Genomic DNA, 24,457 nt, shown 5'->3' with positions numbered 1-24,457 from the left:
TACTTGTAATCACCATTTATTATTTATATTAAACACTCTCTCCAGAAAATAAAATAATAAAACATGCACGTTCGAGCCTTTCAAACCATTTCATTGATAAATACTTCAGAATAAAAAAAAAAAAAAAACAAAAAGAGGGAAACATTGACCTCTAATACCCTCCATGTGGTTTAGCAGACACATTTTCATCACTAAGAGTTGCACACTCGTGCTTACACGGTCACTTAAGTGCAGAACTGAGAGGTTTTTATAGTGAGGATAAAACTTTTTTTGGCGCCACTTTTGTGTTAAGAGAAATGGAAGCACAAGTGAAAGAGTCGGCATATTCTGGGGAAGTGCCGGAGACATTTAGAAATATAGAAGAGGCAGAGCATTGAGTTATTAGGCAGCAGAGGGGAAGTCACAGATGAATAATGTCTTAATGCCAGTTTAGGGCTGGAATCCAAAGCGCTGCAAATATACAGACTAAAAGTGACGCTGACAAACAGGACACATTTAACACCAATGTGTCTAACATTCCCGCTTTCAGAAGAATATGTGTTGTGTGTGGACGATGTAGTCTAGGCTTGGTTCATGTAGGTGGCAGTGACATAGCTGGACCGTGAATAAGTCATCTCTCCCAGCTCCCGTACACAGCCATGACGATCACGTGTTCTGTATAGGGAGAGGAGAGTGAGATTCTACCAGAAATCTATGTTGGTCATGTATCTCCCCACAGACAACATAATAATCGGGCATATAAAGTCCAACTGTCCAATCCTCATCTCACATGACATCTGGTCTGGGTAGGGCCAGGATGCCACCATTCACATTACATGGAGGCCTGAACCCAGTGGGAGCAGACCCTCAATAGTAACATCAATGCATCAAAATGCTACATAGGAATTAAGGTTTTGCCTCTACAATGGCTTCCTCCACTTCAGTGGTCTTCAATAATATTATTAATTTAGCAAATTCATATAACAGGAGATTCCTAGGTAGACTGACTGCTCTATGACGACATTCAAGTCCACTCCCCGCGGTTGCTCCTCATCAGAACTAAAAACGCCCATTTTGATATTAGCGAGGGGACGTTCCCAGAGCCGTATATGCATCACATTGTAATACACAGGGGATTGTCGGCACACAGGCAATGACATTTCCACAAGTCTCATTGCAGCATATATTTACTGGCACAGTGGAATTAATCCATAGTATGTCAATTTACGCTTTTCAATCCATGGGGTGAAGTGTGTGGAAGGGAATCCGCATTTCCACAACTAAATCTGCAGAATTTTTTTATTTTTTTTTTGCTGAGGATTTTCCGCTGCAAATATATTGCACGTAGGAGTATAGTCTCTTCCTAAGGTAGAAATGAATGTGCTGAAAAGGTCTGAGAAAGCAGGACTGTCAATCACGGACAGGAACGTCCACTGGACGCCTGCATACAGACACCAGGGATAACAATGAGTAAAGTACAAGTTTTACTGAATCTCTTCCAACAAGCCTATATATCATTCTGTCTCTATACCGGGCTGTTTGCAATAAATAAAATCCAAGTTTCACTAAAACGTTTCACACAAAACCATCAGTGATCAGCTTCTCTTGCTCTCTAACATCCTGCCTGCTGATCAGATATTTTCATCACTAGTTTCCCTTCAAATTGTTCTGGCTCCACTATGCAATAATTATATTCTGCTGCTTAAAGGGGTTGTCCATTACTCGGACAACCCCTTCTCAATTGCTATATTCCCCCTTTTAGAAACACAAGCTGGTACTCGCCTCTGTTCTAGGGATGACAGCTATGGCCCTCCCAGGGCTTGCATGATGTTATGTCACGCCAGCCCTGCAGCCGCTAATGGGCTACGTCTCTCTTAGGCTAGTTTCACATTAGCGTTTACGGCCGCAGCGTCGGGCTGCGCACGGCCGCCGCTAAGCCCCACTCCCTGCCGCGCCTCCGCCGGTAGCTCCGCCTACGGTCGCATGACGCTGCATGCGTCCCCTATCTTTAGCACTGGGGACGCAGGCCGAGCGCAGGTATGTGTTAGGTGGCGCATGCTTCCTTTTGACGGTGCGCCGAGCGCACCAAATTGCTACAGGTTGCGTTTGGCGCTGGTCGGCGCACCGTCAAAAGGATGAATGCGCCGCCAAACGCATACCTGCTCTCGTCCTGCATCCCCAGTGCTAAAGATAGGGGACGCAGGACGCATGCAGCGTCATGCGCCCGTAGGCACCGGCGGAGGCGCAGCAGGGGGCGGGGCTTAGTGGCGGCCGTGCGCAGCCCGACGCTGCAGCCGTAAACGCTAATGTGAAACTAGCCTTACTTCCCTTGGACATACAGTAGCAGACACTCGGAAGTAGTGAGAGCTGCTGCAGCTTTCAGACTTCCCCCAAATGTCAGTTATGTCTGCAAGAAATAAGAGTGATGGAGTTGCTCATTGGCTGCAGGGCTCACATGACATAACGTCACGTGAGCTGTGGCAGACCAGGCGCACACATCGCTAGAACCCTGCCAGAGGTGAGAATAGGCTGTAAGGTAAGGGGGACTATAGCAATTGAAATTTTTCAAAATTTCTTTTGTTATCTGCTTGGACTTAGATATTCTCCATCAAATCTGTAATGGGCACATTGCACAAAGTGGGCTCACTATGAGTAGCATAATCTGATAATTCATACTAAAAGGTGGAAAAGTCAATTCTCTCCAGCACAACTTAAAATTCAGCAATCTGCTGAGATGACATGATTACATTATAGTCATTCGATGGTTACCTAGCGGTTCTGCTAATGTGGCTTAATGTAATCGGCTCCATAAACATGGACACAGCGGGCGATCACTGAATTCATCTGTAAAAACCATGTTAAACTTGAAATACATGTGTGTACTAAAAGAAGAAAACATGGTAACAGCCCTTAACATAGTACACCACACATCCAGATCCCTTGTGCCTAATTTCACCAATCGCTCCAGAATCTGTAAGGGACTTTCCTCTTTGTGCAGTGGGTGCACCCACATGATGTTTTCGTGAACATGTCATGACCGTGACACGTAGAGACGTGGGTGCTGGTGAATCACACCGAGCAGCTGCTGAGCACAAGAATTACAATACAAGCCTCAGTCTTACCATGTGATTCTCATCATCTGCAGCACAATCCTTATCTGTATACTGGCTGATGTCAAGAGGTTCTTTGCCCAAGACACAAAAATATTTTGTATAACGAAACATTATCTAATACAAGACGCCACAGGGATCTGAGAAAAGGAAGAGATCTCTGTCCATGAGGGGACGGCGACGTTATCAAATCCGCCGAGTTGTGCATACTCCCCCAGCATCAGCTTGGTTAAAGGGGTTATTCACAATTTTGTTCTTCTCTACAAAGGTAGGGAAATCTATACAATAAAACCTCAACCCTGCATTCACCCACTGCTGTAACAATCATGCAGTGTACATACAGGTAGATCAGGGCTGAGGCCAGTGGTGGCTGCACTGATCACGGGCATGTACGGCACATAATGGCTGCACCACAGTAAGCAAACACCAAAGGGGGCATTAAGAACGGAGGCTTTATTCTTATATTCCTTACTATTTGAAAACACAAAATCCTGAACAACCCCTTTAAGACATGTAACGTTAAATGCAAACACAGGAGGAAGCAACAAAAAGAACATCGCAACACCGAGTTGGTAGTAACTTATAAATGATGGCTGAACAATCCTACTCAACCCGAAAGACGCAAAATGATGAGCTGATTAGACGCCAGACAGACCTATATATGACGTGCAGTGGTGAGGAAGCGATACTGAACACTGGCAGACAATATGGCAACATTTCCATGAAAGTCACGAGTCTTCTGATCCCGGAACCAGCAATCGCTTCTCTTCATATTGGAAATTCTGCCATTTTCATTAGCACAAGAAAATCAGAGACCTATAAGAAACATCTGGGGTCTGTGTGTTATATTAGAGACCCAAGATTGTACTAATGCAGGAATGGGAGGTAATACACATCTCACAGTGGTTTTCACCTACTATGATGGAAACCATTTTTCCTCGTTTTCCAGTGCATCTTAGGCCGGTTTCACACTAGCGCATTTTCAACGCGCGCACGGCCGGGGGTAGCTCCGCCCCCGAGCCGGCTCTCTGCCCGGCGTGCCCGCCCCTTCCTTGTAGCGCCGCCTGCGATCGGCGCACCCTATCTTTAGCATAGGGTGCGCCGATCGTGCGCAGGCCGTGCGCTAGTTGCGCTGCGCACTTTTGACGGTGCGCCGTGCGCGCCAAAATCGAACTTTTCGGATTTTGGCGCGCACGGCGCACCGTCAAAAGTGCGCAGCGCAGGTCAAAGCGCAACTAGCGCACGGCCTGCGCACGATCGGCGCACCCTATGCTAAAGATAGGGTGCGCCGATCGCAGGCGCCGCTGTCCGCTAGGAGGCGGCGCTACAAGGAAGGGGCGGGCACGCCGGGCAGAGAGCCGGATCGGGGGCGGAGCTACCCCCGGCCGTGCGCGCGTTGAAAATGCGCTAGTGTGAAACCGGCCTAAGAAAGCTACTTTGAAACATTTCTAGGTTGGAAATATTTTAGCATATTGGGTCTTCAGTACTTATACATCCCAATGGCAGCAGAGTGCAAACAAACCCTATGTAGCCACTTTCCTGCAGAATCAGACTACATGACGCTTCTTTGTTGTCTGTTGCCATGGAAACGCATAGGTGCTGCAAACACAAAACATGAATGGAGGAAAATGAAAAAACCACATCTGATACTTATGACCAGCTGCACCAGGAGTAGAAAATTACTGTAAAAATTTACAGCCATTCAGAAAACCACTGCTAAAAAAATTAAAAAAAATAAAATAAGTAATATTCACCTTCCCCATGCCCTATTGCTCTCATTCTGACACTTTCCAGGTCTGACGTTCTTCCTGTACTTCCTGCTCCATCAGCGCTCAATGGTAAGGAGAGTATTACTTATTTTATTTTTTAAGTGGCCAGACAACTGCTTTAATATCACGGGAAACATTGCTAAAAGTGAACGAGCAGAAAAGTGCGAGATGAAAATAGTTGCATTTCCAATACCTCACTGCCATTTATGTTCCATGTTATCAGAAACGGTTTAGTTCAGAGACTCTAGCAAATGATTTCTGGACGATATGTTTGCTGAAAAAGAAAGCTCATTCCTGAGAAGAGAAGAAATGGAAAAAAAAAATACACATATATAAAATAAAAAGATTACTAACGCCAAAAAAAATAATAATACCTATGCCCTGATAACTCTCTCGGCCGTTTAGAAGTTCGCACTGATAAAACCAGGTCATGTTTCCTTTTAATCATGATGAACATGCTTGAAAATGCCTCATTCTCCTGTCCTGAGAAGCACCTCTGGCTCTGATAGGGAGCAGTAAAGAAAATATCCCATCTCATCCACTTCATCTGGTGTAAGCTCAGAAAACAAGTTCACCTTGGGGTCCAAAGCGGAGGGTAAATTCCCAGTCTCTAGGTATCCAACAGTTTCTCTAAGTGCTTGGATGAAGCGGTCTGCTAATGCCCCCTGGGACCAGTCCACCTCTTTTTCACAAACATGAAGCAGGATGTTGGTGAGATGGGAGGCTGTAAGATGGGACAGAGGTATATTGTATCGACATATCGCCTTCAGGATCTTTAGACAGAGACCCCGGCAGCCTGAATCTTGTTGATCTCTACCTATTAAAGCAGCAGTTTCTGCTCCACGCTGGCTTAACCGCCACATGTTCCCATAACGTGGTAGTCTGTGAGCTTTGGCAACAGCGGCACGGTCCACAAAAGCAACTAAGGGCAAGAAGTCTATAAAGAGCTTTCGATCATCATCATACTGAACCTCTAAGATGAGGCTTTCTGAGGGCACGACAGGCCTAATTACATAGCCCAACATGCTGCCAATGGCTGGCCAGTTAATAGAACCAGCTACCACTTTCTCAAAGGTGGCTACCACAGCCTTGGGACAAAGATACCCTCCTACCACACAGCGGTCCCAATAACTGGTCCCACGAGGAAAGTACTCAACATTCTCTCTACGCAGGAGGCAGAAGCCTGGAAGATTCAGGATGGTTTCTTCTCCAGGGACACACGACCATAAATTATTTTCCACAGAAAGAGGTACCATGAGTTGAATGTGATCGGCTCTAACAACCTAAAAATTATAAACATAAGAAAAGCAACATAAAAGCATGACAATCATCTAACATAAGAATTTTCTCTATTTAGTTAGCTTTGAGTTTAAAGGAAATCTGTCACCTGGTTTTTGTGTTCCCACCTGAGAGCAGCATGATGTAGGGGCAGGGACCCCGATTCAAGAGATGTATCACTTATTGGGCTGCTTGGTAAAGTTTATATGAAATCACTGTTTTCTCTGTTGCAGATCTAGCAGTTCTCTGAATGCTGAGCTCTGTATAACCCCGCCCACACCACTGATTGGGCATATTTCTGTGTACACTGGGCATAGGCAGAAAGCTGCCAGTCGGTGGTGGGAAGAGCTCATGAATATGGAGGATCTGTCAGGAGCTATAGGGTCACAAAACTTATCACAGTGCTGGGGTAAGTAGTGATATACACGCTTAAACGGTTCTTCCTGGCAGCAGATACATTTTGCATTCCTGAGGAAATCCACTTTGATGCTTTATATAAATGTGGCTGTTGAGTATGCTGAGGGCTTAGGAGCTTACCATATACTGTGTATATAAGGAGATCAATGTGTAAGCAGTGTGCAGAAGGCTCACTCTTCTTGTACCTATGCATGGAAGCAATTTGGATAAAACAGGCTCAGCCTGATTTTCTGTCCGTCCACATCCCTTTGGGTTTCTCCAGATTGCCCGCCATTTATAAGTCCCAGCCCATCACAAGCTCACCTGAAATTCAGTGCATGGAGTGCAGATTTCTTTTACATTAATAATAAAAGCTACATGTATTAAAAAAAATAAAAATTACACATCACTTTCACATCCCAGTAAAGAGAGGAATTTTGACGTCTGTTCACTATCAAATGCAGAAATACCAGCAAGAAGGTTACCTGCAGATCGTCATACAAGCTGCCGCTCAGGTGCATGTCTCGGAGGGGCATGTCTGGAAATTTGCTGTGTATGAAGTTGCGCAGTTCGGCACAGATGTCTATAGCAGCCTGCTTGGCGAGGCTCTGCTCTCCAGGAGGAATGGCCACATACTTCTTGTAGTAGGTGAAGAGCTTCTCCTGAAGTGATAATTTCAAACGAGTTTTCATCAAATCAGACTTGGTCTTGCGACTTGGTGGTTTTGGTTGGATTGAATCTACAGAGGGAGAAGGGTTATCCTTTCATAAAAAGCATCACTCAAAGAGTGCACCGGGAGCATTTTTCATACTGAATTGCCAATTACAGTTTTAGGCTATACAGAATGGATGGGTGTAAGGATCAATGAAACCCTGTGGTCGGTGTGCTGCCCAAGAACCAATGGACAGCACACACGGGTCACACAAATGTGACTAAAAACTGTCATTTTTACAACACTGTAAATATAGCAGAAAGCAGATGACTGGGAGCGTTTTGGACACTAATGCCCAATGCAAAACTAAGCTTTGAAAATGCCGAATCCTGAAAGACTTTTTCTTTTTAATTTTTTTAAGTCTTTTTTCCCTCTTGATGGTAAGGCACAAATGGATTTGTACTTGAGGGAAACCCATCAGCTCAGACATGACTATGTAGCAAAAAGAAAAAAAAAAAAATTGTATTCTATCAACTTTGGAGCGGCTTTTCTTTCGGGATCGGAGGCCAACACTCGTGACTTCGGCATTGGGTTAGCCCGATTCAATGGGACTAGATCTGCATGAAAACGTTTCAAGTCGTCTTTGAATTTATAAAATTTGAGCTCATAATATATTGTAAACAGGAATCCCATATAGGTTGCTAAATTGCCAAAGGGTGATATCAAAACATTTTGTTCACCCATGGCACAAGCCACATCAGCTCCAATAGTCCATTGAAAACCAGAGGAAAAAAAAAAAAGGAGCAAACGATTTGCAAAAAGTATCAATAATTTTTATTAATAAATAACATACACAAAAGTGCACAAGGTCATATTAAAGTGTCAATGTGACGCAGATGAGTATACACCTGAACAGTCCCTCTCCCAAAGAGGCCGCGTTTATCTCCTTGATAAAGCGGCCGTCCTGCGCCGCGAAACACGCGTCGGGGGTCACTGCCAGGCGGCTTTCTTCTCCCTCCGGTAAGATAGCTCACTTATAGCCTCTAGTGGAATTCCTTTATTTTAACCCATGCTCCCCTGTGTTATATGGATGTGATTCATCTTCCCACGACTGAGTTGTGCTCAGGGCAGGCATTGGGAGCATTTTGAGCCACATGGCTCTTTACCATTTACAAGGTGGCATTATATTGTTGGGCCTCTTTTGATTAGGCACATTGCTTTAAACACTTATATGAGGATACTGTTTTCCATCTTTGGGAGAGGGACTGTTCAGGTGTATACTCATCTGTGTCACATTGACACTTTAATATGACCTTGTGCACTTTTGTGTATGTTATTTATTAATAAAAATTGATACTTTTTGCAAATCATCGTTTGCTCCTTTTTTTCCTCTGGTTTTCATAATATATTGTGTAGATCTTATTTGAGGAAAAATTACCGTAAGTGATTTTATCTTTCTGATTCTCTGATACAGTGGGGCAAAAAAGTATTTAGTCAGTCAGCAATAGTGCAAGTTCCACCACTTAAAAAGATGAGAGGCGTCTGTAATTTACATCATAGGTAGACCTCAACTATGGGAGACAAACTGAGAAAAAATAATCCAGAAAATCACATTGTCTGTTTTTTTTTCCTTTTATTTGCATATTACGGTGGAAAATAAGTATTTGGTCAGAAACAAAATTTCATCTCAATACTTTGTGATATATCCTTTGTTGGCAATGACAGAGGTCAAACGTTTTCTGTAAGTCTTCACAAGGTTGCCACACACTGTTGTTGGTATGTTGGCCCATTCCTCCATGCAGATCTCCTCTAGAGCAGTGATGTTTTTGGCTTTTCGCTTGGCAACACGGACTTTCAACTCCCTCCAAAGGTTTTCTATAGGGTTGAGATCTGGAGACTGGCTAGGCCACTCCAGGACCTTGAAATGCTTCTTACGAAGCCACTCCTTCGTTGCCCTGGTGGTGTGCTTTGGATCATTGTCATGTTGAAAGACCCAGCCACGTTTCATCATCAATGCCCTTGCTGATGGAAGGAGGTTTGCACTCAAAATCTCACGATACATGGCCCCATTCATTCTTTCATGTACCTGGATCAGTCGTCCTGGCCCCTTTGCAGAGAAACAGCCCCAAAGCATGATGTTTCCACCACCATGCTTTACAGTAGGTATGGTGTTTGATGGATGCAACTCAGTATTCTTTTTCCTCCAAACATGACAAGTTGTGTTTCTACCAAACAGTTCCAGTTTGGTTTCATCAGACCATAGGACATTCTCCCAAAACTCCTCTGGATCATCCAAATGCTCTCTAGCAAACTTCAGACGGGCCCGGACATGTACAGGCTTAAGCAGTGGGACACGTCTGGCACTGCAGGATCTGAGTCCATGGTGGCGTAGTGTGTTACTTATGGTAGGCCTTGTTACATTGGTCCCAGCTCTCTGCAGTTCATTCACTAGGTCCCCCCGCGTGGTTCTGGGATTTTTGCTCACCCTTCTTGTGATCATTCTGACCCCACGGGGTGGGATTTTGCGTGGAGCACCAGATCGAGGGAGATTATCAGTGGTCTTGTATGTCTTCCATTTTCTAATTATTGCTCCCACAGTTGATTTCTTCACTCCAAGCTGGTTGGCTATTGCAGATTCAGTCTTCCCAGCCTGGTGCAGGGCTACAATTTTGTTTCTGGTGTCCTTTGACAGCTCTTTGGTCTTCACCATAGTGGAGTTTGGAGTCAGACTGTTTGAGGGTGTGCACAGGTGTCTTTTTATACTGATAACAAGTTTAAACAGGTGCCATTACTACAGGTAATGAGTGGAGGAAAGAGGAGACTCTTAAAGAAGTTGTTACAGGTCTGTGAGAGCCAGAAATCTTGATTGCTTGTTTCTGACCAAATACTTATTTTCCACCATAATATGCAAATAAAAGGAAAAAAAAAAAAACAGACAATGTGATTTTCTGTTTTTTTTTTTTCTCAGTTTGTCTCCCATAGTTGAGGACTACCTATGATGTAAATTACAGACGCCTCTCATCTTTTTAAGTGGTGGAACTTGCACTATTGCTGACTGACTAAATACTTTTTTGCCCCACTGTACGTACCAAAATCGTGTGCACAGTGAGGCCAAAGAAACATATTGTGTAACACGAGCTTTCTATGGCTCTGACAACAAAGCTTCCATGTTAGTTTTACATGCATGCCACTCCTGATCACTACTATCACAGATCTACATATACATACATTTCAGAACAATGCTCAATACAAGTACTAGAATGACTACAATTACACACCTTGCTCGAATACTGAAGCATCAGACGGAAGTGTCTGCAGGCTGCGGCTCACAGACGTCTTCATATCTTTGTTCAACAAACGTGTGGATGAGCCCAACCAACTTGGTTCTTCCCAGCTCCGCTTCCCAGACTGATTAGCTCGAGAAGGACTCGCAGGAGCACTGATAGCTCGATCGTACATCTAAACAAACAAGGGAAGATTGAATCACCTACTGTGAAAACATACTGAAGATAGAAAGTGACTTGGCTGGTACAGGAGAACTAACTACTATTACCAATAAACATATAAACCACTCAACAGGGAACTAAAAAAAACCTTAATTGGATGACTTACCTGAGCTAGGAGGGCCTTTGCATATTCAGAAGCAATTATCTGAAAACTGTGTTAGGGTGAGGGAAGAGGTGGTCCAGTAGATATGGCAAGTGATGTACAGGTGCTTCTCACAAAATTAGATCAAAAAGTTAATTTATTTCAGTTCTTCAATACAAAAAGTGAATCATTATATAGTGTCATTACAAACAAAGTGATCCATTTCTAGTGTCTATTTCTGTTAATGTTGATGATTATGGCTTACAGCCAATGAAAACCCAAAAGTCATTATCTCAGTAAATTAGAATAATTAACAAACACCTGTAAAGGCTTCCTTAGCAATTAAAAAGGTCCCTTAAGGGCCTGTCACACTAAGCGATATCGCTAGCAATATCGCTATAACTTGTGACGTTATAGCGATATCGCTGTGTCTGATACTTACCTACGACCCGCTCCCCCGCTGGTTATCGCTGATCGCGCGAGAACAGGCTGGACTGTTTCTCGTCGTCAGTTTCCTGCGGCGCTTCCTGTGGAGAGACGAGCGTGGAGCCGGGCGGGAGGATGCAGGATCGCCTAGTGTGACAGGTAAGTAGCGACCCCCGTCCCCAGCAATGTCGCTGGTGAGATCTGCCTGTGTGGCAGCTCACTAGCGACCACTTAGCGATGTACCAGCGATCCTGACAGCGTCATATCGCTGGTCGGGATCGCTGGTACATCGCTAAGTGTGACAGTACCTTTAGTCTGTTTCAATAGGCTCCACAATCATGGGGAAGACTGCTGACTTGACAGATGTCCAGAAGGCACGCATTACCACACTCCACAAGGAGAGTAAGCCACAAAAGGTCATTGCTAAAGATGCTGGCTGTTCAGAGTGCTACCACACAAAGAAAGATGTTAGGCGAACTAGCAAATAAAACAATATAATATCAATATAAGATTAAATTACAAATGTCATTGTTGCTAGCTAAATGGACATTATAAATATTCAGGACAGACGTAAATTTTACCAAAAACACACAAAAAGAGGGATTTTTGGTTCTTACCGTAAAATCTCTTTCTTGGAGTCTTCATTGGGGGACACAGATAACTATGGGTGTATGCTGCTGCTGCTAGGAGGCTGACACTATGCAAAATAAGAAAACTTAGCTCCTCCCTGGCAGTATACACCCACCGACAGGCACAAAGTACCTCAGTTGGTAAAAAAAAAGCAGTAGAAGAACAATAACTCTTAACATGTACCAACCCAACAAGGGGCTCGTAGGCCCAACATTGTACCACTTAAACATGGAGGGTGCTGTGTCCCCCAATGAAGGCTCCAAGAAAGATTTTACAGTAAGAACCAAAAATCCCTCTTTCTTTGGGGAGCACAGATTACCATGGGACGTCCCAAAGCATTCCCAAGGGTGGGAAAAGCACTTAGGGAACGAGAAGGAAGGACTTAGGACGGTCGGTGTGCTACCGCCGCCTGGAGAACCTTCCTACCCAAGCCTCCATCAGATGAGGCCTGGGTATGAACCTTGTAGAACCTCGGAAAAGTGTGCAAGGACGACCAGGTCGCGGCCTTGCAAAGTTGTAAAGCCGAAGCCTGGGGTCGGACAGCCCAAGAAGCCCCTACAGCTCGGGTGAAGTGAGCTCTCACTCCCGGAGGGGGCCGTTTTTTCTGACCGCGGTAAGCTTCCAGTATAGTAGAACGAATCCAGCGAGCGATTGTGGATTTGGATGTCGGGAGCCCTTACCGGCGACCTTAAGAGATGACAAGCAGGGAATCGGATTGACGAAAGGAAGTGGTCCTGGTAAGATAGACACGCAAGGCTCTCACTACATCCAATTTGTGGAGCAACTTTTCCAGCGGGTGAACAGGCGAAGGGCAAAAGGAGGGGAGCACGATGTTCTCATTAATGTGGAAAGATGATACCACTTTGGGAAGGAAGGAGGGTACGGGCCTAAGAACGACCCCATCCTGATGAAGGATTAGGTACGGAGAACGACAGGATAAAGCCGCCAGTTCAGAAACTCTCCTAATGGAGGTGATGGCAATCAGAAAAGTTACATTCCATGATAGAAGGGAAAGAGGAATGTCCTGAATAGGCTCGAAAGGCGCACTTTGAAGAGCGCCGAGAATGAGGTTAAGATCCCACGGGTCTATCGGAGAATGGTGAGGGGAGGCCACGTGAGCAACTCCCTGGATAAAGGTCCTAATTTGTGGTAAGGGAGCCAGTTCCCTCTGGAAAAGAATCGATAGAGCTGAGACCTGACCTTTGAGAGTACCGAGGGACAGGCCTGCTTCTAGGCCGGCCTGCAGGAAGCCAAGAATGGATGGAATGGAGAACGACATTGGAAAGACATTGTTGTCGTCGCACCAACGGAAAAAAGCCTTCCAGTATCTATGGTAAATGCGGGAAGAGGCTGGCTTTCTAGCTCTGATCATGGTCTGAATGACCTGGCTGGAAAAACCCGATTCTCTTAGGTTCGCGGCCTCAATAGCCATGCCGTTAAACTTAGAGACTGAGAACTCTGGTGGTAAAGGGGGCCTTGAAAGAGAAGATCTGGACGGTCCCGAAGCCTCCAGGGGACGTCCGAAAGCATGTTCACCAGCTCCGCATACCAAGGTCGTCTTGGCCAGTCTCGGGCTATCAGAATTACTGGGATGCCTTCTGATTTTATCTTTTTGATCACCCTTGGGATCAAGGCAAGTGGAGGAAACAAGTAAGGTAGTCGGAACTGAGACCACGGGATTACCAGAGTGTCGCAACCGACGGCCAAAGGATCCCTGGACCTGGCTACGAAGCGGGGCACTTTGTGATTCATCCGAGACGCCATGAGGTCTATGTCCGGAGTGCCCCAACGCTGGCATATTTGATTGAAGATCGAGGGATGGAGAGACCATTCTCCTGACGCTAGGCCCTGGCGACTTAGGAAGTCGGCTGCCCAATTTTCCACCCCTGGAATGTGAACGGCGGAGATTGCCGGGATGTACCGCTCTGCCCAACGCAGAATACTTGCTACCTTTGCCATTACCTGTCTGCTGTGAGTACCGCTCTGGTGGTTTATGTACGCCACAGCTGTTGTGTTGTCTGATTGAATGCGGACTGGTTTGCCTGCGAGGAGAGGCTGCCAGTTGAGGAGAACAAGGAAGATCGCTCTGAATTCCAGAAGGTTGATGGGGAGAAGAGTCTTCTGGGCGTTCCAGCGCCCTTGGGCCATTTTCCGATGGAAAACCGCTCCCCACTCGAGAAGACTGGCATCGGTGGTGATGACTTGCCACTGAAGAGGAAGAAAGGACCTCCCTTGCAGAACTCATGAAGGTATTGTTCACCAAGTCAGAGATTGCCTTACTCTGAAAGGCAGGAGTATGGTGTGGTCCAGAGAAACCGAAGTCTTGTCCCAGGCTGAAAGGAGGGACAGCTGGAGGGGACGAGTGTGGAATTGTGCAAAAGGCACTGTTTCCATGGAAGCTATCATTTTCCCCAGGAACCTCATGCAGGACTGAAGGGGAATGGGCCCTTTCCGCTTTAGGGATAGGATTCCCTTGCAAAGAGTTGAAAATTTGTCCCTCGGAAGGAACACCCGGGCTAGGTTCGTGTCGAACTCCATGCCCAGGAACGTCAGACGCTGAGTCGGGAGCAGGTGGACTTCTCCCTGTTGATTATCCAGCCGAGACGGGTGAGAGTATCCAGAGTGATCTGAAGACTTTGAAGGCAGTCTCGGCGAGACGAGCCCTTGATCAACAGATCGTCCAGATAAGGGATTATGAGGATCCCCCTGGAGCGAAGGATGGCCATGACGGCTACCATGACCTTCGTAAAGACTCGGGGAGTTGAGGCTAGGCCAAAAGGAAGGGCTGTGAATTGATAGTGATTCTCCTGAATCGCAAAACAAAGAAATATCTGATGTTGCAAACAAACAGGCAAACAGGGATGTGGAGATAGGCATCCTGTATGTCCACAGAGCAGAGAAACTCTCTGGGTTCCATCGAGGCGATCACCGAGCGCAGGGACTCTATCTTGAAGTGGAGGACCTGCACATGGCGATTGAGTAATTTGAGGTCCAAGACTGGGCGAAGAGAGCAGTCTTTTTTTAGGACTACGAAGAGATTCGAGCAGAACCCTGAAAACCGTTCGTTTGGAGGAACGGGAACGATTACTCCGGCGGATAGGAGGGAGGAGACTGCCTGAAGGAACCCTGGGGTCTGGGACAGCTGTCTTGGTGGCCGAGACAGAAAGAAGCGTCTCATTGGGGGGGGAATATATTCGATTTTATATACGGATGTGATGATTTCCCTGACCCATGCGTCGACTACAGACAGCCATGCGTCCATGAAAGAAGAAAGTCTGCCTCCCACCCTGGAAGAATTTCCAGGTGGGGGTGACCCGTCACTTGGAGGAGAATCTACCGGAGCGGGAGCCTGAGGGCCTGGAAGGTCGGCCTTTTGGTCTCCAGTGGGGAGCGGGTTTATACGGTTGTTTTCTCTGTTCTCCGGAGGTAGAGTGCCGGTCCTGCTGGGATGAACTTTCTGCAGAAGAGAAAGGGCGAAAGGATCTAAACAGCCGAGGAGCATTTCTGTTGAAAAAACGTCTAGGCAGAGACTGAGGAAGGGAGGTACTTTTACCTCCAGTGGCATCAGAGATTATCTGGTCCAGCCTGGCGCCAAAGAGCCTAGAACCTTGAAATGCTAGGCTGGTGAGCGACTTCTTAGAGGTGGTGTCCGCACTCCATGTCTTCAACCAAAGGCTACGGCGTATGGCTACTATGTTGCTGTTAGCTCTTGCTGAACACCTGGCTGCATCCAAGGAGGCGGCCAAAAGGTATTTACCAGCATGATTAATTTGGTCTGCTAACTCCGCTAGCTCGTCCTGAGGAGCTGAGGCTAAGATGCCCTTGCGAAGAACTTTTGCCCAGGCTGAAATGACTTTCACCACCCAGGCGGAGGCGAAAATAGGACAGAGGCGCCAGATGCCTCAAAAATTGATTTAGCCAGCGACTCTGCCTGTCTGTTGAATCTTTAAGTGATGCCCCGTCCGGAAGGGTTAGAACCGTCTTTGAGGAAAGACTGGAAACTGGAGGATCCACTTCGGGAGCTTTGGCCCATTTTGAGAGAAGGTCCGCATTAAAGGGATATAGCACGTCTAAGTGCCTGTGGCCTGAGAATCGCTTCTCAGGGTGTTCTCAGTGTTTGGATAAATGTAGCCTCGAAGGCACTGTGATTAGGAAAGGTTTGGGAGGGGGGTCTTGCTCGTTTGAAAGGGACAGAGCATTCCTGTAGGGGTGTCTTGTCCTCCTTTATTTTGAGCGTTTGGAAAATAGCTGATATGAGACAATCTACCATGTCCTGTGTTTTAGACATGTTATCTGCATCTGAGTCAGGCCCCTGATTGGGAATCTTCGTTTGACCCAAGGTCGTCTTTTAAGGAAGGAGACGAGGAACGATGCCTGGGTGAAGCGGAGGGTCCTTGCGAGCTGGAAGAAGAGCCAGACAGGGCCCGCTTCCTAGAACTCCTACCCGGTCAGTCCCTCTGGAGGTCGCGGTCAGGTGCGACTCACCGTGCGAGGCGGTCGGAGCACAGGTGGCTGAAGATAGCTGCGGTAGTCGTTCTAAGGCCTGGACCAGGGATTGGGACACTTTAGTCAGGTCAGAATCTGACTGTGACATTGCAACGGCCCACTCTGGGGGAGGGGGGTTGCTCTCATCCCAGGATTTGGTGTGCTCCTGTGGGGCAGACATAGTGGAAGGACTGCAGGATGGGAAGGGAGACGACCGACCTGACACCCACTCCTTTTTACAGCGCGCGAAAGCGTAGTGAGTAGCGATGGGTCTAGAGCAGGAAGCCCTTACAGGGTTGGGCATATGTGAAGTTTGCAGCAGTATAGCAGAGTAACTGCCGCGAGTACCGCTGGAAAAGTGAGGGTACTGCCGAGGAGAGCTAGTTCGAGTGCCAGGCAGAAGCCTACCGTGACCCTTAAGCGCAGCAGCTCGCAGGATAGCTGTGTCCCCTGCGCCAGATCCGTGACAGGATGAAGGAACCGAAGGACCTTAGCAGAGGGCGGAGCTTAGTGGACGTGCAGCGATTGGATAAAGACTGCGTGGGGGACGGTTAGGGGGAATACTGCTGGGCTACGAAAATGAAAGGAGCTCTGCGATGGGCTAGGAAAAAGCGCCAACAAAGCGCGCGCAGAGCGGGGGGCGTGCCAGATGCAGCCCTGTAAGTGAAAGTGAAACTACAGCCTGATCTGCGTGTGACGCTCCCAGAGCCTGTGACGCCGCCAAGATAAGCCAGTATAAGAGAAAACAAGGGCGGGGGCGCAGACATAGGGCTTCACCTGGTATAAATCAAATAAAATATAAAAGTACTCTGGAGTACTCACCCTTTATGGGTTGTGTTCAGACACAACCACTCAACGTTTGTTGCAGTCATATAGCTGCTGCAGAGCTCGTGCAGGTGGACAGCGTCCACTAGGTATCATAAGTGGAGGATCCAAGAAAAGCACTTCTGAGCATCCGCGCTGCTTTAGTGATAAGAATTCTTCAGAAATCCATATAAATCTTTCAAGTTCTTTATTATGTGTACTACAGAAACTACGCGTTTCGAGGTGACAAACCGCACCTCTTCTTCAGGTTACAGTACAGAGTCTAAAGCAGCGCGGATGCTCAGAAGTGCTTTTCTTGGATCCTCAACTTAAGATAAGCCAGTACTGAAGGGGATTAGCTGCTTGTGGGCTCCACTGCCGAACACCCGGCTGTAGCTGGCAGTGTGTTCCTGGGGAGGAGCGCGTGTGTAAAAAAGGGCGCAAATTTTGAAACAGGAGCGCGGGCATGAAAGAGGCCATTAGAGGGGCCGACCCCGGGGCCTTCTATTGACACGAACTAGGGGCTGGTGGGGGCATTGAATTGCTTACCTAATGCCCACTTCACTGTCCATGAAGAGGATGACCACAGGGGCCCAGGATTTGAAGGAAGGCCGCTGGGAGTAAGGATACTCTGTCCCCGCACTGTGTCCAAGCAGTGCAGAAGACTGTGTCAACCCCTTGTTAAACAGAAAAGGGGGGAGGTCACCGCCGGTGACCACCGTCTTCCTCTCAGCCCTCTCCCTCTCAGAGGCTCATACAACTGGTTCTAAAAGACACCAAAAGTGTCACGGAATGATCCGTGTATCTACGTCACACTGCTTTCCTGGTCAGCAGACATACGGATCATTCTGTGACACCTTTGGTGTCTTTTAGTACCACTTGTATGGTCTGCATAGGCATACTGACACCTATTGTTCAATTGCAAAATTGCACAGCACTTTATTTACCGTATTTTTCGCTTTATAAGACGCTCCGGATTATAAGACGCACCCCAAATTTTGAGGAGAAAAATAGGAAAAAAACTTTATTTTTAATAAAATGGTGGTGCATCTTATAATCCATGCGTCTTATTGCTTTCCAGGGGTGGTGATGGAGGAGGCCGGAGTGGAACATTGCTGCTGGGATGAGGGGGTGTTTTGATGTGCAGCGTGCCGCTGCCGGTGTCTGTTACTGCCGCCGCCCTCTGTCCCCTGATGCTTGCCACCACCGCCACGCTCTGTCCCCCGGTGCCTGCTTGCCACCACCGCCGCACTCTGTCCCCCAGTGCTTGCCACCACCGCCACGCTGTCCCCCGGTGCCTGCTTGCCACCACCGCCGCGCTCTCCCCCGGTTCTTACCGCCACCACCGCGCTCTGTCCCCCCGGTGTTTGCCGCCATCGCCGCGCTCTGTCCCGTTCTGAGGGTACTTGCCGCGGCACTCTGTGCCCTGATGCTGCCGCTGCGCTGTCCGCCGCGCTCCTGTCCCCCGGTGGTTTCTTCCGCCCCACCGCCGCGCTCTGTCCCGTTCAGCGTGGGGGGGTCTCTGTCGCTCCATGCCTGCTTTCTTCCTGGAAAATGGCCGCCGCGCATGCGCAGACGGACATCTCGGCACTGAAATCTCGGGAGATGAGATTTCAGCGCTGAAATCTCATCTCCCGAGATTTCAGTGCCGAGATGTCCGTCTGCGCATGCGCGGCGGCCATTTTCCAGGAAGAAAGCAGGCATGGAGCGACAGAGACCCCCCCACGCTGAACAGGACAGAGCGCGGCGGCGGCGGTGGGGCGGAAGAAACCACCGGGGGACAGGAGCGCGGCGGTGGTGGACAGCGCAGCGGCAGCATCAGGGCACAGAGTGCCGCGGCAAGTACCCTCAGTGGCAGCGCAAATGTATATCCTCTTTGTAAGACGCACCCCCTTTTTCCCCTCAATTTTGGGGGAAAAAAAGTGCGTCTTACAAAGCGGAAAATACGGTATATGGTTTATACGGACATATTGACACTTACTGTTTTATTGTAAATTTGCACAGCACTTTATTTACATTTATGATGCACTTTACAAGATTATATACAGAATTATATTTTATAAATCAATTGTATGCACAATTTTTTCACATAATTATTTTTGCACTATTATGCGAACTGTATGTCCTATTGGGGTGGTACTGCCCATATAAAAATCATTTTTTTTTAAAAAAAAAATGTATATTTCTTCAGCATATGCATAAAAACTTGTCTCATTCCATATATTGATACCAGTTTTAATATTTTTGATTTTTATCTGATTGTATTAATACTGTACTGTAATCTGGGACTGATGGTCGTCATGTGGTTTTTCGTGTGTTGTTTCTGTTCAGAGTGCTATATCCAAGCGTATTAATGGAAAGTTGAGTGGAAGGAAAAAGTGCACAAGCAACCGGGATAACCGCAGCCTTGAAAGGATTGTTAAGAAAATGACATTCAAAAATTTGGGGGAGATTCACAAGGAGTGGACTGCTGCTGGAGTCATTGCTGCAAGAGCTACCACACACAGACGTATCCAGGACATGGGCTACAAGTGTCGCATTCCTTGTGTCAAGCCACTCATGACCAATAGACCACGCCAGAAGCCTCTTACCCGGGCCAAGGAGAAAAAGAACTGGACTGTTGCTCAGTGGTCCAAGGTGTTGTTTTCCGAGGAAAGTAAATTTTGCATTTCATTTGGAAATCAAGGTGCCAGAGTCTGGAGGAAGAGTGGAGAGGCCACAATCCAAGCTGCTTGGGGTCTAGTGTGAAGTTTCCACAATCAGTGATGGTTTGGGGAGCCATGTCATCTGCTGGTGTAGGTCCACTGTGTTTTATCAAGACCAAAGTCAGCGCAGCCGTCTACCAGGAAATTTTAGAGCACTTCATGCTTCCCTCTGCTGACAAGCTTTTTGGAGATGGAAATGTCATTCTCCAGCAGGACTTGGCACCTGTCCACACTGCCAAAAGTACCAATAACTGGTTTACAAACAGTATCACTGCGCTTGATTAGCCAGCAAACTCGCCTGACCTTTACCTCATAGAGAATTTATGGGGCATTGTCAAGAGGAAGATGAGAGACACAGACCCAACAATGCAGATGAGCTGAAGGCTGCTATCAAAGCAACCTGGGCTTCCATAACACCTCAGCAGTGCCACAGGCTGATCGCCTCCATACCACGTCACGTTGATGCAGTAATTGATGCAAAAGGAGCCCGAACCAAGTATTGAGTGCATCAACTGAACATACGTTTCAGTAGGCCAACATTTCGATTTTAAAATCATTTTTTCAAGCTGGTGTTATAAAGTATTCTAATTTACTGAGATAATCACTTTTGGGTTCTCATTGGCTGTAAGCCATAATCATCAACATTAACAGAAATAAACACGTGAAATAGATCACTCTGCTTGTAATGACTATATACAGTTAGGGCCATATATATTTGGACAGAGAACATTTTTCTAATTTTGGTTCTAGACATTACCACGATGAATTTTAAACAAAACAATTTAGATGCAGATGAAGTTCAGACTTTCAGCTTTCATTTGAGGGTATCCACATTAAAATTGGATGAAGGGTTTAGGAGTTTCAACTCCTTAACATGTGCCACCCTGTTTTTAAAGGGACCAAAAGTAATTGGACAATTGACTCCAAGGCTATTTCATGGACAGGTGTGGGCAATCCCTTTGTTATGCCATTCTCGATTAAGCAGATAAAAGGCCTGGAGTTGATTTGAGGTGTGGTGCTTGCATTTGGAAGGTTTTGCTGTGAAGGAAACATGAGGTCAAAGGAGCTCTCCATGCAGGTGAAACAAGCAGTCCTTAAGCTGCTAAAACAGAAAAAACCCATCCGAGAAATTGCTACAACATTTGGAGTGGCAAAATCTACAGTTTGGTACATCCTGAGAAAGAAAGTAAGAAAGCACTGGTGAACTCATCAACGGAAAAAGACCTGGCAGGGCCAGTCAAGTGAACAACACTCTCCAGGAGGTAGGCGTATCAATATCCAAATCTACCATAAAGAGAAGACTGCATCAAAGTAAATACAGAGGGTTCACAGCACGGTGGAAGCCACTCATAAGCATCAAGAATCAAAAGGCTGGACTGGACTTTGCTAAAAAAAAAAACATCTAAAAAAGCCAGCACAGTTCTGGAAGAACATTCTTTGGACAGATGAAACCAAGATCAACCTCTACCAGAATGATGGAAAGAGAAAAGTATGGCGAAGGCGTGGTACAGCTCATGATCCAAAGCCTACCACATCATCTGTAAAACACGGCGGAGGCAGTGTGATGGCTTGGGCATGCATGGCTGCCAGTGGCACTGGGTCACTAGTGTTTATTGATGATGTGACACAGGACAGAAGCAGCCGAATGAATTCTGAGGTATTCAGAGCCATACTGTGTGCTCAGATCCAGCCAAATGCAGCCAAACTGATTGGTCGTCGTTTCATACTACAGATGGACAATGACCCAAAACATAAAGCCAAAGCACCCAGGAGTTTATTAAAGCAAAGAAGTGGAATATTCTTGAATGGCCAAGTCAGTCACCTAATCTCAACCCAATTGAGCATGCAATTCACTTGTTAAAGACTAAACTTCAGGCAGAAAGGCCCACAAACAAACAGCAACTGAAAACCACCGCAGTGAAGGCCTGGCAGAGTATCAAAAAGGAGGAAACACAGCGTCTGGTGATGTCCATGAGTTCAAGACTTCAGGCAGTCATTGCCAACAAAGGGTTTTCAACCAAGTACTAGAAATGAACATTTTATTTACAATTATTTAATCTGTCCAATTACTTTTGGTCCCTTTAAAAACAGGGTGGCACATGATAAGGAGCTGAAACTCCTAAACCCTTCATCCAATTTTAATGTGGATACCCTCAAATGAAAGCTGAAAGTCTGAACTTCAACTGCATCTGATTTGTTTTGTTTAAAATTCATTGTGGTAATGTCTAGAACCAAAATTAGAAAAATATTGTCTCTGTCCAAATATATATGGACCTAACTAATATACGAGTTTCACTTTTTGTATCAAACTGAAAGGAAACCTGTCACCCCCCCTAGCGCTTTTAACTAAAAGAGCCACCTTATGCAGCACTAATGCTGCATTCTGTCAAAGGTGGCTCTTTTATTTGGCGCCCCTTCCACCACTGCAGAAAGAAGAGTTTTTATTTTAAAATTTGTCACTCATACCTGAAGCTTGTCCGGGGGGGGGCTTCAGGCCTTTCCCCCCGGACACAGACGCCTCACATCCATCAGTCATTTCCTCTTGGAGCCGCCCCCGCAGCGTTTATTTGTTTTCCTGGCGCCTGTGCTGTTATTTTTTTTTCTTGCGCAGTTAGCGCTGCCAGTCCACTGACATCACATGATGCCTTCCCTATCACGCCTGCATGGACGTGCGGCCCAATATCCCTTCCCACAGTCTCTTCTGATTTATGCACACTGCGGGGCGGAATCTCGGGCCGCGCGTCCATGCAGGCGCGATAAGGCTAGTTTCACACTAGCGCTTTTGAGCGCAGCGACGGCCTGCGCACAGCCGCCGCTAAGCCCCGCCCCGCCTCCGCCGGTAGCTCCGCCTACCGGCGCATGACGCTGCATGCGTCCCCTATCTTTATCACTGGGGCGCAGGCCGTGCGCAGTATACGTTTGGCGGCGCATGCGTCCTTTTGACTGCTGCAGTTTGGTTGCGCATGGCGCACCGTCAAAAAGGCGCATGCGCCGCCAAACGCATACTGCGCACAGCCTGTGCCCCCAGTGATAAAGATAGGGGACGCAGGACGAATGCAGCGTCATGCGCCGGTAGGCGGAGCTACGTGGCAGTGGGCGGGGCTTAGCGGCGGCCGTTCGCAGGCCGTCGCTGCGCTCAAAAGCGCTAGTGTGAAACTAGCCTAAGACAGACATCATGTGATGTCAGTGGACGGGCAGCGCTAACTGCGCCTGCCCAAGAAAAGAAAAATAACCGCACAGGCGCCAGGAAAATAAATGAACGCTACGGGGGCGGCGCCAAGAGGAAATGATTGATGGATGTGAGGTGTCTATTTGGGGGGGAAAGACCTGCCCCCCTGGACAAACTTCAGGTATGAGTGACAAATTTTAAAAACGCTTCTTTCGGCAGTAGAAGGGACGCTAAAGAAAAGAGCCACCTTGACAGAATGCAGCATTAGTGCTGCACAAGGTGGCTCTTTTAGTTAAAAACGCCTGGAGGGGGTGACAGGTTCCCTTGAAATAAATTTCCTTTTTGATAATATTCTAATTTTGTGAGAAGCACCTGTATAATATTGGGGTATATTGCTTTCACTACTTATATTGGCGGCACCACCACTCGACTGTATGCTAGCATTAGTAAAAGGTCCCATTAACTGTAATAGTTTTCTTTTCCAAATTAGATACAAATCACGGCAGCAGTAATTGCCCAAAATACTAAGGTCCAGCTTTATCAAAGAGACTCTGGCTTAAAATGCTGTGAAAATTTACAAACTTTTAGCGCAACATGAATAGTGCAAAAGAAAAATGCTGCCACTTTTCACCATTACATGCCAATTTCGGCCTACTTTGCCAAAATGAGCAGAACAGGTCGATGCCCGCTTGTCAAATTCAAAGGGAAACTGTGGCATACCTTATACCAGACATTTTAGTCTGTTCGTTGACTGGGATAAGATTAGTGGGGAGGCGTACGTCAGACTCCAACCTGCCCCCTTATCAAGACTGGCATGAACAACGCCGGTCTTGATGAATCGGGGCCTGTGCTTTCCTCTCTTCTACACATACCCGCTTCACCGCAAGAGTTGCTATTCCTAGCATTGCAGCTCCACCAACTCCGAGCACCAAGCGAGCATTGGACAGCACAAAGTCTATGGCGGTACCGATGCCATTGTCATCTTTCTTCCCTTTCTTCTCTCCAGCCCCTGCCATATTACCTGTAAAAAGAGAAGAGATTGTAGTGGAACTAAAGAGGAATTTTAGATGATTTCAGTAGACTGAAGCACTCTGCAAGGATCTGCATGCCAGATTGTGAGGCCATTATACGAGCCTTCTTCTTACAATGGTCATGCAACAAACAAGCTACCCCAGTTAGCATAAAGGTACTGTCACACTTAGCAATGTACCAGCGATCCTGACCACGTCATATCGCTGGTCGGGATCGCTGGTACATCGCTAAGTGGTCGCTAGTGAGCTGCCGCACAGGCAGATCTCACCAGCGACATCGCAGGGGACGGGGGTCGCTACTTACCTGTCACACTAGGCGATCCTGCGTCCTCCCGCCCGTCGCTCGTCTCTCCGCAGGAAGCTGACGACGAGAAACAGTCCTGGATGTTCTCGTGCGATCAGCGATAACCAGCGGGGGAGCGGGTCGGAGGTAAG

At 47.0% G+C, this 24,457-nt stretch overlaps 1 protein-coding gene across 2 annotated transcripts; it reads right to left on the bottom strand.

The window, feature by feature from the left end:
• Positions 1-24,007, bottom strand: MIEF1 (mitochondrial elongation factor 1). Of its 2 annotated transcripts, none has more exons than XM_073549482.1 (5): positions 23,864-24,007; positions 10,463-10,643; positions 7,018-7,271; positions 4,513-6,141; positions 1-4,043 (listed from the first exon to the last, which is right to left on the bottom strand). In XM_073549482.1, the coding sequence occupies exons 1-4, from the start codon at positions 24,005-24,007 to the stop codon at positions 5,329-5,331; spliced, it is 1,392 nt and encodes a 463-aa protein (XP_073405583.1). In that variant the 3' UTR covers positions 1-4,043; positions 4,513-5,328. The 2 variants fall into 2 exon arrangements, with proteins under 2 accessions (XP_073405583.1, XP_073405584.1); XM_073549483.1 differs by lacking the exon at positions 23,864-24,007 and adding an exon at positions 10,797-10,905.
• Between the last annotated feature and the right edge of the window lie 450 nt (positions 24,008-24,457).

Source organism: Dendrobates tinctorius, unplaced genomic scaffold, assembly GCF_039654945.1.
Source record: "Dendrobates tinctorius isolate UK_male_01 unplaced genomic scaffold, ASM3965494v1 ptg000159l, whole genome shotgun sequence".
NCBI lineage: Eukaryota > Metazoa > Chordata > Amphibia > Anura > Dendrobatidae > Dendrobates > Dendrobates tinctorius.
This window is presented reverse-complemented; position numbering and strand designations above follow the sequence as displayed.

What these genes read in the sequence shown, in the direction of transcription:
- MIEF1 (XM_073549482.1), bottom strand. Translation starts at nt 24,007, where the DNA reads ATGGCAGGGGCTGGAGAGAAGAAAGGGAAGAAAGATGACAATGGCATC. An exon ending in TGCTTCAGTATTCGAGCAAG is followed by an intron (nt 7,272 to 10,462) that starts GTGTGTAATTGT and finishes CTCCCTCTGTAG; the next exon opens with ATTCAATCCAACCAAAACCA. An exon ending in GCTTGTATGACGATCTGCAG is followed by an intron (nt 6,142 to 7,017) that starts GTAACCTTCTTG and finishes TATAATTTTTAG; the next exon opens with GTTGTTAGAGCCGATCACAT.